Genomic DNA, 13,167 nt, shown 5'->3' with positions numbered 1-13,167 from the left:
GAACTGGAAACACAGGGAATCCAGGACAGATGATCCCTTCAGGACCAGTGGTGAGAATGGCAATATCGGGAGGGTGGAGGGAGAGTGGGTTGGAAAGTGGGAACTGATTACAAGGATCTACATGTGACCTCCTCCCTGGGAGATGGACAACAGAAAAGTGGGTGAAGAGAGACATCGGACAGGGCAAGATATGACAAAATAATAATTTATAAATTATCTAAGGTTCATGGGGGTGGGGGGAGCAGGGAGGGAGGGGAAAAATGAGAAGCTGATGCCAGGGGCATAAGTGGAGAGCAAATGTTTTGAGAATGATGAGGATAATGAATGTACAAATGTGCTTTACACAATTGATGTATGTATGGATTGTGATAAGAGTTTTATGAGCCTCTAATAATATGATTGGAATAGAAAAAAGAGATTTTAGAAACTTTAGAGGACTCCAAGGATGGAGGCTATGTCAAGAAACAATAGCATTATATTTTGATATTTTTGTTTAATAAAGGTTTCTATAATCTTATAGCAATACTTTTTGTAGTAAATATTTTTGTATCAAATTTTGTGTTTGGCCTGCTTCTCTAAATCCTACAATATAGCTGTAGTACATGATTTCTTAGATTTTCATTTAGAAATAGTATATTTTGAGGTAAGTAAAAAGAGGACGTTATCCAAAGATTAGCAAGGCCATGAATGACTAGAAAGGGCAGCAAAATAGAAAAGTTGTACCACACTATAATTACTTCTAAGGGTCATCTATTTATTTGTTTCAAATCATGGTAATAGATTTTACCTTTCGTTCATTTGCTCATTGCAGTTAAGTTGATTCTGACTCACACTGATCCTACAGCGCCATATAGAACTGCTCCACCGGATTACTGAAGCCCTACATCTTTACAGAGGCAGACTGCTTTTGTCTTTCTACCAAGGAACAGCTGGTGGATTTGACCTGTCAACCTTGTGGTTAGCAGTCCAATGCTTAGCCTATTGTACCACCAGGTTTCCTTTCATTTAAGTACTAAAAAGGCAAACAAAAATAGATCCCATGTTAATTCTATGTGACACGTTGTTTAAGAGACAAATAGAAACTATCCCAGTGTATTCTCAAGAAAATGTGATTTAATGGTCCTATAGTGATTTTGCTGAGTCAGAATTGATCCAATAGCAGTATGTTTCTTTTGCCTTCCCCCCCCCCCACTTTGTACAGTGATTTTATCTCTTTTTTCTTTTAGATTTGTTCTTTTACAATACATGCTTGGAAATAAGATTAAATATCAGAAATGTCACACTTACATAATTTTATGCTTAAAAACCACTTGATTATCTGCATCACCTATTATTAAGGTAACATAGTGAGAATCTGATGCTGTTCTTTTAGTTTGTAGCTGTTCAAAGTTTCTTAAAATGATGGTTACTAATATTTCTCCCATCGTATCACTATATCTTGTAACCTTTAAAAGAAGATAGATAGAAAAAGTGTTAAAAAGAATTTACTACTCAGACTCGGCTCAAAGCCTAACTATGGCTAGCTTTATTCCTGAAGAAACATTAAAAGCACCTAAAAAACAGAAAACATTTACCTGTTCTACTTCAAGTTCATATTTTGGTAGATGCATCACAGTTTCTTTTATCTGGGTCCCAAAAGGGGGGTGCCTATTTAAAATCTGAATACATTTTTATCATTTTATTTTTACCACAATACTAAAAATTATTTTAGTAAAATATTTTTTCAGAATCAGTAGTTTTGTTAATGCTCATTACTTAAATCATTGGTTAGTTAAAATAAACAAATATATAAATAATAGGCATTATAATTCAGATAACATTAAGAATAGTGAATACTAAATACCAGTTCAAGTTCCCTTGCATCTGTTCCTTCTATTTTTTTAAAAGAAGTTAAACCTGCATTTACCATTGCATTTGACAATGATATACCTGTGGAAAAGAAATCAAATAGTAATTTTTAAACAACGAATTTTAAACTAAATGTAGATATTTAATAACAACTCCTTTTAGATTAAGTTTCCATATTTAACTACTGTCCTAGTAAAATAAGATAATAAAATCCAGTTCAACAATTAATTTTTAAAGTTTTCAAAAATAGTTTCTAGTTGAGTTATTTGGTGTAGCATTCTTCAGTTGTTCATGTTTATTTTTCAAAACAAAAGAATCTATTTGTTTTTATGCTTGTGATAATTTGCCTCTCTCATGTGTCCCTCAATATTCTTTTTGCTTGTGTGTTGAAAGTTTGATAATCATATGCTGTGGTGTGGCTCTTTTTGAATTTACCCTACTTGGAATTTGTTGAATTTCTTGGATGTATAAATATGTGTCTACCAGCAAATTTGGAGAATTTTGAACCATTATTTTTTCAAAATTAATTTCTGTCCCTTTCCTTCACTCTTCTGGCATGCACATGTTTATATTATTCTGTTTGATGGTATCCCACAACCCCCTAAATCTTTGTTCATTATTCCTTTTTCTATTTGCTCCTTGTATTGATCATCCTCTCAATTTAAAGTCTGCTAATTCTTTATTTCTGCTATTGAGCAGATCTGCTATTGAGCCCTTCTAGATAATTTTTCATTTACATTATACTTCGGAGCTCTATTACTTTTAAAAATTCTCTTTACTAAGATTCTTGTTTGTCTTGTAGGTTTTCTTCAATTTCCTTTAGCCTTTTTTGCATTCCATTAATGTTCTGAGCATGTTTACTGTGTTTGTATATTTTCTTTATGTCTTTGGTAATTGTTATCTGTTTGTCTTTGGAGATGGTTTGTGCTCCCTTCTTGGCCTTTTGCTTGGTCTATTCTCCAAAAGCATTGTGATTTTGTTGAGCTAGGGACATTATTTTACTGTGATATCATTGAAGAATAGATTATTTCATTTCCCTAGGATCTTTCTTCCATTTTATTATTGTTATTATTCATTGATTAAAACGCATAATTCTCTGCTTCAGCTTCTGTCTCCACATGGAGGTGCATTTGCTGTTGTCCTTTTCTTATTGGTTTCCCTGCCTGTGGGCACAGCATAATGTTTTTACTTCTAAGTTGCTTGATTGGGGATGCTAGTAGTGCTACTGCAGATGCAAACTCTTTGGCTCATAGCATTTATTTCTACAAGATCTTGGGAACGCTATGGTATACTACCACTGGAGACTTCCTTAAACGCACTGACTATGCCCCTCCAGTGATTCCCTCACCCTTATTTGGGACTACTGACTGTCTTTGATGACTAATTTTCAATATTTCCCTGTGAACAGAAGTCTAGCAACTCTAGTCCCACACTATTCCAACTTTTAGAACTGCAGCTGTCAAAGACTCACCAAGGTTAGTTTTCTCTCCCAGTGATGGTAGCTATAGAACAATAGCCTCAGTTCCACACAAAAAGCAGCAGGTATTACCAATTCACTATGTAATCCTCACTGTTCCTAAATTCAAGTTTGTGCTTTGCTCAGTGTTATTATTTCTGGGACCCATTGTCCCTAGTCTGCCTGCCTGCTGAGGTTTTCTGGTCTGTGCTGTATTCAATATGTCTCTCCTAGGCCTGATATTCATAAAGTTCAGTCTACACTGTGCTCACCATGTTATTCTTTGCTGGGACTCACAGATATTCTGATTTCTCTGCCAGAGTCTTTTTGCTTGGGCATCTGGTCCCACACTGCCTTCACCATGGTGCTCCATCCCAGGTCTGACTACTTAAAAAGCTTGGCCAACTCGGTACCAGTATACTGTTCCCTCCTGGTGTTCAAGGTGGTTCTAACCCATGCTGAGTTCACTCAGCATGCTATTCTTTCCCAGATCTGCTGCTGCCTGCTGGGCATTCCAGTCTACTTTATGCTCGCTGGGTTCACTGCTCAGGCAGCCCACTGTGATATTTTGTCTCAGGACTGATTACTCAGTACCTCATCTATTCTGTGCCCTCAGTGCTGCTCAAACCAGGGGTTCCCTGCCCAAGGGTGCCAGCTGTAGCCACCCAAAGATGGCTGCACTGAGTTAAGGCAGGGATAGGGTGAGAGCACTCTGCTCTTCAGCTATCTGTAGCCTACCTTTTCCTTGATTCAGTGTTCAGTCTGTTCCTTCAACCCTTTATACAACTATTCAGAGAGCCGAGACTACTGATTTTGTCAATTTCTACCTTTTTTCTTCTAGAATTATTGTGGGGAAGTGAGAGCATGTGACTCTTTACACCATCATTCTGCCTCCTGTGATTCACTACATTTTATGATGGTCATAAAGAACTTAGATTTGCATTTTTGTTTTCACCCTCCATCCCATTTTTCTATTATGTACATTCTGCTTGATAATATTTGCTACTTATGTTCAGGTATACTGAATTTGTGTGAGAACAGGTTAGTGTTTGACATCTGGAAAGTATAGAATGCAACTGATACCCAGACTGACAATATTCTAGAAAGTCAGAAATACTAACTTTTTATTAGTAACCATTTAATATGATTTCAAAACTTTTCAGTAAATCACTATTTTCTGAATGGCATATGGAATCTCTTTCCCAATTCAGAATTTTTGCTTTTGTCAGACAAGTATGACATTTGCTTTCTTGAGAGTTGTATAGGATGATGAAACTTTCTACTGGGAATTTCTCTCCTACTTTAATGTTACTTTCACCAGTCAATCCCCTTCTTCACCTCAACTTCAAGGACACTTGTCAGTCCTCTATCACCCCTCATCTCAAATATCATGGAAATAAAAAGACTTTTCACAAAATAATTGGAGGTATGTGTCACTTAAAAATGAACAGGTCTTAAAATCTGTAAAGAGCTAGCATGTGATTTTTAAACATACTCAAGATGCATATGAAACTGGAAAACTAACAAAGCTGGCAATAACAACCCAGCTTTTGGAGTTCCTGCTTTCAGAGGAGGAGGCATAAGTAGGTCATACAGCCAAAAGCCTCACACTGCAAAATTCTGAAGTGTATAGTCATGCCACAGTCTTTGTAAATGGTACCTCACGAAGTTTTCCAGTACATAGTCTGAACTAGATCCGAAAACACAGAAAATAATTAAGCAAATCCTTTTGTCTTTAAAATTTCTATGATAATACCCTACTGTTATTGAAAAAAATGGTGAAAGTTAGGATATTAATAATTGACATAATTTTCTGTAATTAATCAGGAATAGTGGAACTGCAGGCTCTGTGCCTTGTTACTGAGATTAAAACAAAATATTAGTCATGAAAGTGGAAGAAAGAGCACTATATAGTAAACTTTTTAGTTATTAAAATAAAAGTATACTCTGGCAAAAATATTTTAAATGAGAATATTCATTTTTATTAGATTTCTCATAGAAGTATATTATAGTGGGTTTGCATTGGGCTACTAACAGCAAGGCTACCTCTATGGCAGTAGACAGCCTCATCTGTCTTCCTCAGAGTAGCTGGTAGTTTCAGAGTCTCAGAAACCTGCAGGGACAGTTCTACTCTATGGTATAAGGTGGGTATGAGTCAGAATTGACTCAATAGCAATGAGTTTTAGTAGTCATTTGATTCCAATTGACATGTTTTAAGCAGAAGAAAATGAAAATCAGATTTTCATGATAAAGGTCAGTGCCTTATTTATGTCTACAAACAAGTTTTTATTAGAAGTCTATAACAATCAGACCATAATTGCTTTAACAATGAAATGTTGAACTACATTGATAAATTGCTTACCTGAATTTAATACTTACCAATTTTCTCCAGCTGTTTGGATACATGCAGAGAATTTTCCCAAAGTTTACACCTAAAACATTTAGCTAAAATCAAACTGTTCAAGAGTACAGCAAAATTATTCTTTTGAGCAGCCACAAAATCTGACAACCCTAGAAAAAAAGTTTCAAATATTAAATCTAGCATACTAATTTACTGTAAAAATATAAGCAATCTACTATCCTATAACCTACATCTTGTAATCCGTGAGCCATTTCTGAAGATCTTTGCTGTATCTTGTGTCAAAGCAAAATCCTGTATGGGAATGCATCCTAGGTGAGCCTGAATAAGACTGGGCGAAAGAAGCAATGTAAGTGTTTCTTTTTGAAACTTATTAACTATCAGTATTTGACATCACTATATGAAAAATCCATTCTTAAAATAACTATCATGATTTCTGTGACAGCAGACAATCCCATATCTTATATCATTACATTTCTGCCTGTTAAAATGCTCTTAATGGCTAAGTCTTTAGTCCTTATTCCTCTGATATTCTTTATTCACTAGAAATTTCTTTACCATAAGACTCTCATTTCTTCTCAAGACTTTTATTACTATATTTATGTTAATATATTGAATTACTTTAACTCATCATAGATAAGCTGTTGTCATAATCTCCCCAATATATCTGTTTTTGGTTATATTACTTCTTAAAAAAATGTAAAGCAGTTTTATTGGCATATAATTCACAAATTGTACAATTCAATAATTCAATCATATTAAGAGGAGTTGTACAATCATCATTATAATCAGTTTTAGAATGGTTTCTTTGTTCCTATACTCATTGTTACTAGCTTTCCATTTTGCTCCAACCTTCCATGCCCCAAGAAACCATTAATCCAGTTACTGTCGCTATAGATTTCCCTATTCTGGATCTCATACAGAGAAAAAAATATTTAAGAAAAACTAATAACAATAACAGAGTAAACAGAGAAAAGCATTAATCAAAAAGAAAGCAGAAAATATTAAAAATTCGAATACATTTAAAATGTCTGTCAAAGGGAGGTAAAATGATGAGGTGCTAAATTTTAACCTAACCACATCTGTAGGTCTTATTATTTCTTCTAAATATATAGGAAAACAATACAAATTATTTAATCAAGAGAACTAATTAAGGCCTACTGAGTACCATACATAGTATTAGAAGTTGAAGGTTCTGTTTATGATAGTCAAGCAATTACTTAAGTATAATTATCATAAGATTATGGAAAGAAGTAAAGTATTCAGCTATGTTTAGGTTCAACTATGACATTAAACTACAATAGTTTATTATCTTGTGTATCTGATTTATTAATCAAAATTATGTAGTTCGGGGCTTAGTATAATGGCTCCACATGTTACTAGCAGTGGAGGTGCTTAGTGCATTCCTGCTTTTCCATATATAGGCACCTCAATGTCTAAAAATAGCTGCTGGAGCTCCAATCATTGCATATTCAGTCCATGCAGTATGTAAAGAGAAGAGGAGGATAACATTGCCCTGTTTTCCATCTGACTTCTTTTAAAAGTCCTCCAAGAAAGACTAACATAATATTTCTGCCTATGTCTAATTAATTTCCCAAATTATAGCCACTGCCAACCACAGTTAAAAATGAGGCTGGGAAATGTAGTATTTTTCATGTATAGATGAAAATAGATATTGGAACAGCCAACCAGTAGTTTCTGTCATAGGATTGCAAAGCATCTGCTGCAGTGCTTGTAACACAGTCAATGTTCAAGGTGTGTTGTTACTAATTATTACTATCATTGGATGAACCATTTAAGACTTACTCTCAGCTTAGAAAACAAATAAAAATTATGCATTTTCCAGAAATACTTCTGTTCCTGGCCAGCTTGATAAAAAATAGCTTTATCAATAAGTCTGTATATAGAAAAACAGAAATCCTTTAGGGAAGAGAAGTTAGAGCTGCATTATGAAACTTTTCAGGTCTTTCTTGATGGAAGACAAAAGTTACTCTGAGGAAATTTTTGCTATCTAAACATAAAATTAAAATGCACCCCCCCAAAAAAAAACCAAAACCCTGAGAGGTATATTAAAAATGGCACATAAAATGTGTGGCTCACAAAGTTCATGTTTATAAATCAGACAGGATCAACTATATAAATAAAAGCAAAACTGTAAGAGAGAATGCATAATACATTCATAATATGTGTTAGTCTGGGCACATTAAAGAAACTCATATGTATATAAGAGAGTTTTATATCAAGGGTAAGTGCACATCAAGAAAACATCCCAACCCAGTGCTGCCCAAACCCACAAGTCCAACATTAACCCATATGTCCGACACCAGTCCACAAAGTCCTCCTCCATCTCACAAAACAGACTCAATGATGCCAACTGCAGGAGGAAAGCCGAATTAGTGAGCATGTAAGCATCTCAGCACTGGCAGGGGTCTCCACTAGGGTGCTCCAGCACCCAGGGCTGCATTGGGGTAGGTCCATGCGGCTTTTCCTTGGGGATGTCATGCAGTAAGTGAGCCTTGCCAGCTGAAGCAGAGAACTGGCTAAGGCAGCTGCACCCTGGTCTGACCATCACAAAGCAAGAGACTCGAGAACTAAAAAGGTGAGGCTCACCAAGCCACACCGAGCCATTTATCTCTCCACCCTTCAATTAACCCCACATGTGTTTATCGGCCAGGTTGACACAATAAACTTTAAGTCATAATAAAAGCAAAGCCAGTTAATACAACTAATATTCAAATGTATGCACCAACCACTGATGTCAGTGATTAAGAAATTTAAAAATTCTACCAACGCTTTCCACTTGAAATTTACCAGATATGCAATCCAGATGCATTGATAATGAATGAAAAAGTTGGAAACAAAGAGGAAAAATCAGAAATGGGAAAATATGCCCATGGTGATAGAAATGATGTTGGAGATCACAACATAATTTTGGAAGACCAATGACTTCACTGAAAATACTTTTTTTCAAAAACATAAATGGCAACTCTATGCATAGACCTGGCCAGATGGAAAACAAAGGAATTAAATGGACTAACTACCTCTGTGGTGAAAGATGGTGGAGAAATTCACCATCATCAACCAAAAGAAGGTCAGGGGGCAACTGTGAAACAGACTATCAATTGCTCAGATGCAAGTTTGGATTGAAATGGAAGAAAATGAAGATAAGACCATGTGAGTCAATATACAACCTTCAGCAAATCTTATCTGAATTTAGCGACCATCTCAAGAAGAGATTTGACACATTGAACACTAATAATGACTGAAAACCAGACAAGTTGTGAGATGACATTAAGATTAATGAAGAAATCAAAGGTCATTAAAAATAGGAAGTTTAAAAAGTCCAACATGAATGTCAGAAGAAACTCTGAAAATTTCCCTTGAAGGAAGAGCGGCTAAAGTAAATGGAAGGAATAATAAAAGAGCTGAATAGAAAATTTCAAAACACAGCTTGGAAAGACAAAGTAAAGTGTTACAATAAAATGTGCAAAGACCTGAATTTAGAAAGGCAAAAGGAAGAATACTGTCAGCAGAGCTCAAACTCAATGGAAGAAAAAAAATATTCAAGCCTCATGATGCAATATTGAAGGATTATATGGGCAAAATATTGAGTGATGTGGGAAGCATCAAAAGATGGAAGGAGTTCATAGCCACTGTACCAAAAAGAATTGGTCAACATTGAACTATTTCAGGAGGTATTTATCACCAAGAACTAAGGATCTGAAGAAAGGAGTCCAAGTTGTACTGAAGGTATTGGCAAAAAACAAGGTTCCAGGAATCGATGGAATAGTAATTGAAATGTTTCAACACACTTTTGCAGCACTTGAAGCACTCACTAGTCTGAAAAATCTCAATTGTATACTTCTGACTTGGGGGGAAGCATTTGGCACCTCATCTGAACTGGTTGGGGGATATTCATAAAGAGGCCACACTGAAAGTCTAAAGGTGCAATGGGGTAGAGAGTGGGACACTAGACCACTCCATTTTTGACTGCAGGAAGAGCAATGGGGTTTTATAGAAGGCTTGCCCCTCGGACATGAATGTCGAGGGCTAAAAGGATATAAGTGCTATTAGGTAAGCAGATCCTGGGATATAAAACCCTGAAAGAAAATAGGATTGGACCGATGGATTATAACAGGGACTGTTCACTATTTAACAGAGGGATACTCATCTGCTCTGGGTTAGCACAACAGTTAGACTTGGAACTATTTGTATGGTCTCTCTTTTTTCTTCTCTTGGTGTCTATCTATATAAGATAGACGGGATAAAAATCCCAAGAAGACAGCAATGGGACCGATGGTTCCAGGGGAGCATGAGAGAGGAGCAGGATGAGGGGAGCAATGAGAAAATAATGACAGAGACAGGGGAATAGCAAGGGATCTGAAATTGACAGTGAGGAGGGTGTAGCATTCCTGGTAATGTTTGAGAAACTGAAATCTATCCAAGAGGAATTACTGAAAGGTGAACGATAGGTAAACATAATAGTGGGGCAGGAGGGAAGAAAAAAGAAATAGAATAAAGGATAAGAAAGTAAAAATTATATATAGGTATCAAAATAGATATGCATATATGTAAATATATATATAAAGATAGGTATATTTTTATGTATACATATATATGTAAATATAATAAGGAAGCAGATAGACTTTTGGCCTCTACTTAATCTTAACTCAGTACAAGAATTGTTTGTTCAAACAATGTGGCATTATATGATACTCACCCTCCCAACACGATCGCTGAAGACAAATGGGTGCACAAGCAAATGTGGTGAAGAAACCTGATGGTGCCTAGCTATAAAAAGATATAGCATCTGGGGTCTTAAAGACTTGAAGTTAAACAAGTGGCTATATAGCCAGGAAGCAAGAAAGCCCACATGGAAGAAGCACACCAGCCTGTGTGATCATAAGGTGTCAATAGGAATAAGTATCAGAAATTCAAAAACAAACAATCAAATTGACATGAAGGAGCATAGACCAAGTGGAGAACCAAAACCTACCTATAAGATAACTGGACAGTCCCTCACAGAAGAGCCACATGGAAAGGATGATATATCCACAGTGCAGTATAGCACTGAGCACATATATACTCTAGTTCTTTAGTATTTCCTCCCCTTATTATTATGGTCCTAATTTCACCTCATTAATCTTGTGAGACCTGTATATGTTCATCTGTATAATTAAGGCCACTCAGTGTATGAAATCCAAGATAGATAAACCCTTCAGAAATAATGAGAATAATGATTCCCTGAGAGTATGTGAAGACAATGGGGGAAAGGGGAAAAGGGCATCGATAGCAATAATGACTGTATAACCCCACTTGAGAGGAACAAATTACAGAATTGTAGGTGAATGGATACACTGGATGGTGTAAGATATGGCAAATAATAATAATAATAATGGTTTCTGGAGGCAGGGTGGGGGGAGGGGACAAGGGGAGCTGATATCAAAGAGTTCAAGAAGAAAGAAAATGCTTTGGAAATGATAGTGGTGGTAGCAATTGTACAATTATGCCTGATCTAATTGAATTATGGATTGTTATAATATGTGTAAGAGCTCCCAATAGAATGACTTTTAAAAAAGAAAGGATATTTGGAAGGCAGCTATCTGGCTATCAGCTGGAAGAGATTTGTGTTTGTGCCCATTCCAAAATAGGATGACCCAACAGAGTATGAAAATTATTGAACAATAGCACTAGCAAGTAAAATTTTGCTGAAGATAATTAAAAAAACAATTGCAGTAGTACATCAAGAGGAAACAGCCAAAAATTAAGCCAGATTCAGAAGAGGGTATGGAATGAGGACTATCACTGTTGACATCAGATGCATCTTGGCTGAAAGAAGAGAATATACCAGAAAGACATTTACTTGTGTTTCATTGACCAAGCAAAAACATTAAATTGTATGGATTATAACAATCTATAGGTAGCACTGGGAAGAATAAGAATTTAAAACACTTAATTGTGCTCCTGAATAACCTGTACATAGTCCAAAAGGCATTATTTGAATGGAACAGAGCAAGGGGATATTGCAGGGGATAAAGTCAGGAAAGATGCACAACATCGTACTTATTTAATTTGTGTGCTGAGAAAGTAATCCAAGAAGTTGAACTATCTGAAGAATGTGTGTGGCATCAGCATTGGATGAAGGTTCATTAACCACCTGCAACATGAAGATGACACAACCTTGCTTGCTGAAAGCTAAGAAGGCTTGAAACACGGCAGTTTAAAGACTACAGCCCACAGTATAGATCACACTTCAAAACCGATAAAACCAAGATGCTCACCACTGGACCAAGAAGCAACAGAGAATATACATAAATCATCAAGGACTTCATTGTTCTTGGATCCACAATGAATGCTCATGGGAGCAGCAGCCAAGAAATCAAATAGTGTATTATATGGCAAAGCTGTTACACAAGACATGTTTAAAGTATTATAGAACAAAGATGTCACTTTGAAGATGGGATACACCTGACTCAGCCATGGTATTTTCAATTGCCTTATATACATGTAAAATCTGGACATATGAATGAGGAAGAGTAAATATGAATTATGGTATTGGAAAAGGATATTGAAAGGAACAAGGACTTCCATAAGAACAAACAAATCTGGCTTGGATAAATATAGTAAGGTTACTCCTTACTAGCAAAGATAACAAGATTTTATCTCATATAATTTGGATATGTTTCAGGAGAAGCCATTTTCTGGAAAAGGACATCACTCTAGGTAAAGTAAAAAGGGTAAAAAAGGAAAGTCTTCAAGGAGATGGATTGAGAGATAGGACTCAACAATGAGTTCAAATAGAACAACAATCGTGAGGATGGTGCAGGACTAAGAGGTACTTGGTTCTGTTGTATATAGGATCACTATGAGTCAGAACCTATCCCACAGTACCTAACAACAACATGTTTATTTATAATATGCACAGATAATATAATATGCACATCTTCAACTCATTGGACATCCTAATCCATACTTAAATATACTGCTTCTTTGCCCTTCAACTTCACCTACAGCCACTTGGGGCATGTGAGTCAAAGTGTGTGTATGGGAGGGTGAGGGGGGGAGGAAAGTGTCACCATGACACAGAAAACCCTCCTCCTTGGTTTCCCACCAATCCTTTTTCTTTTTCTTTATCATTTTATGATAAAGAATGACAAAGCCATGTATATAAACTCACAGAACTCATAAACTGTGTTTATTTCCAAAGATCAGAGTAATCAGTACAAACCAGAGAAAAAATTCCACATTTATCTTAATTCTGGAGTTCAAAGAAAATGATACTGTGAGAAAATAGACCCTGAGGTCATTTCCCAAGAAGGCTTAAGTCAGCCTGAGTCTTAAAAGATATTAGCGTCTACCTTTAACTTGTTTGCAGATAAGAAGGTATAAATAAATTTATATATTAAATTTATATTTATAAGCATAAATAAAATATTAGCTTTCAAAACCCTACAGTATATGAAAGAAATATTTCATGATCAAGTAGATTACCTACTTGAAAAAA

At 35.8% G+C, this 13,167-nt stretch overlaps 1 protein-coding gene across 2 annotated transcripts in view; it reads right to left on the bottom strand.

Moving 5' to 3' along the window:
• The window catches only part of HFM1 (helicase for meiosis 1), a 136,376-nt gene that overhangs the window by 44,241 nt on the left and 78,968 nt on the right, over nucleotides 1-13,167 (bottom strand). For both annotated transcript variants that reach the window (XM_045291920.1, XM_045291921.1), the window contains exons 24-28: nucleotides 5,897-5,994; nucleotides 5,684-5,815; nucleotides 1,844-1,929; nucleotides 1,575-1,658; nucleotides 1,288-1,445 (exon numbers count right to left, since the gene is read on the bottom strand). In XM_045291920.1, coding sequence (XP_045147855.1) covers nucleotides 1,288-1,445; nucleotides 1,575-1,658; nucleotides 1,844-1,929; nucleotides 5,684-5,815; nucleotides 5,897-5,994 — 558 coding nt within the window. The remainder of the gene's footprint in view (nucleotides 1-1,287; nucleotides 1,446-1,574; nucleotides 1,659-1,843; nucleotides 1,930-5,683; nucleotides 5,816-5,896; nucleotides 5,995-13,167) is intronic.

Source organism: Echinops telfairi, unplaced genomic scaffold, assembly GCF_000313985.2.
Source record: "Echinops telfairi isolate 266 unplaced genomic scaffold, ASM31398v2 ScPeMD7_443;HRSCAF=831, whole genome shotgun sequence".
Lineage (NCBI taxonomy): Eukaryota > Metazoa > Chordata > Mammalia > Afrosoricida > Tenrecidae > Echinops > Echinops telfairi.
Note: the sequence above shows the minus strand (reverse complement) of the source record. Positions and strands in the feature narration are given on the sequence as shown.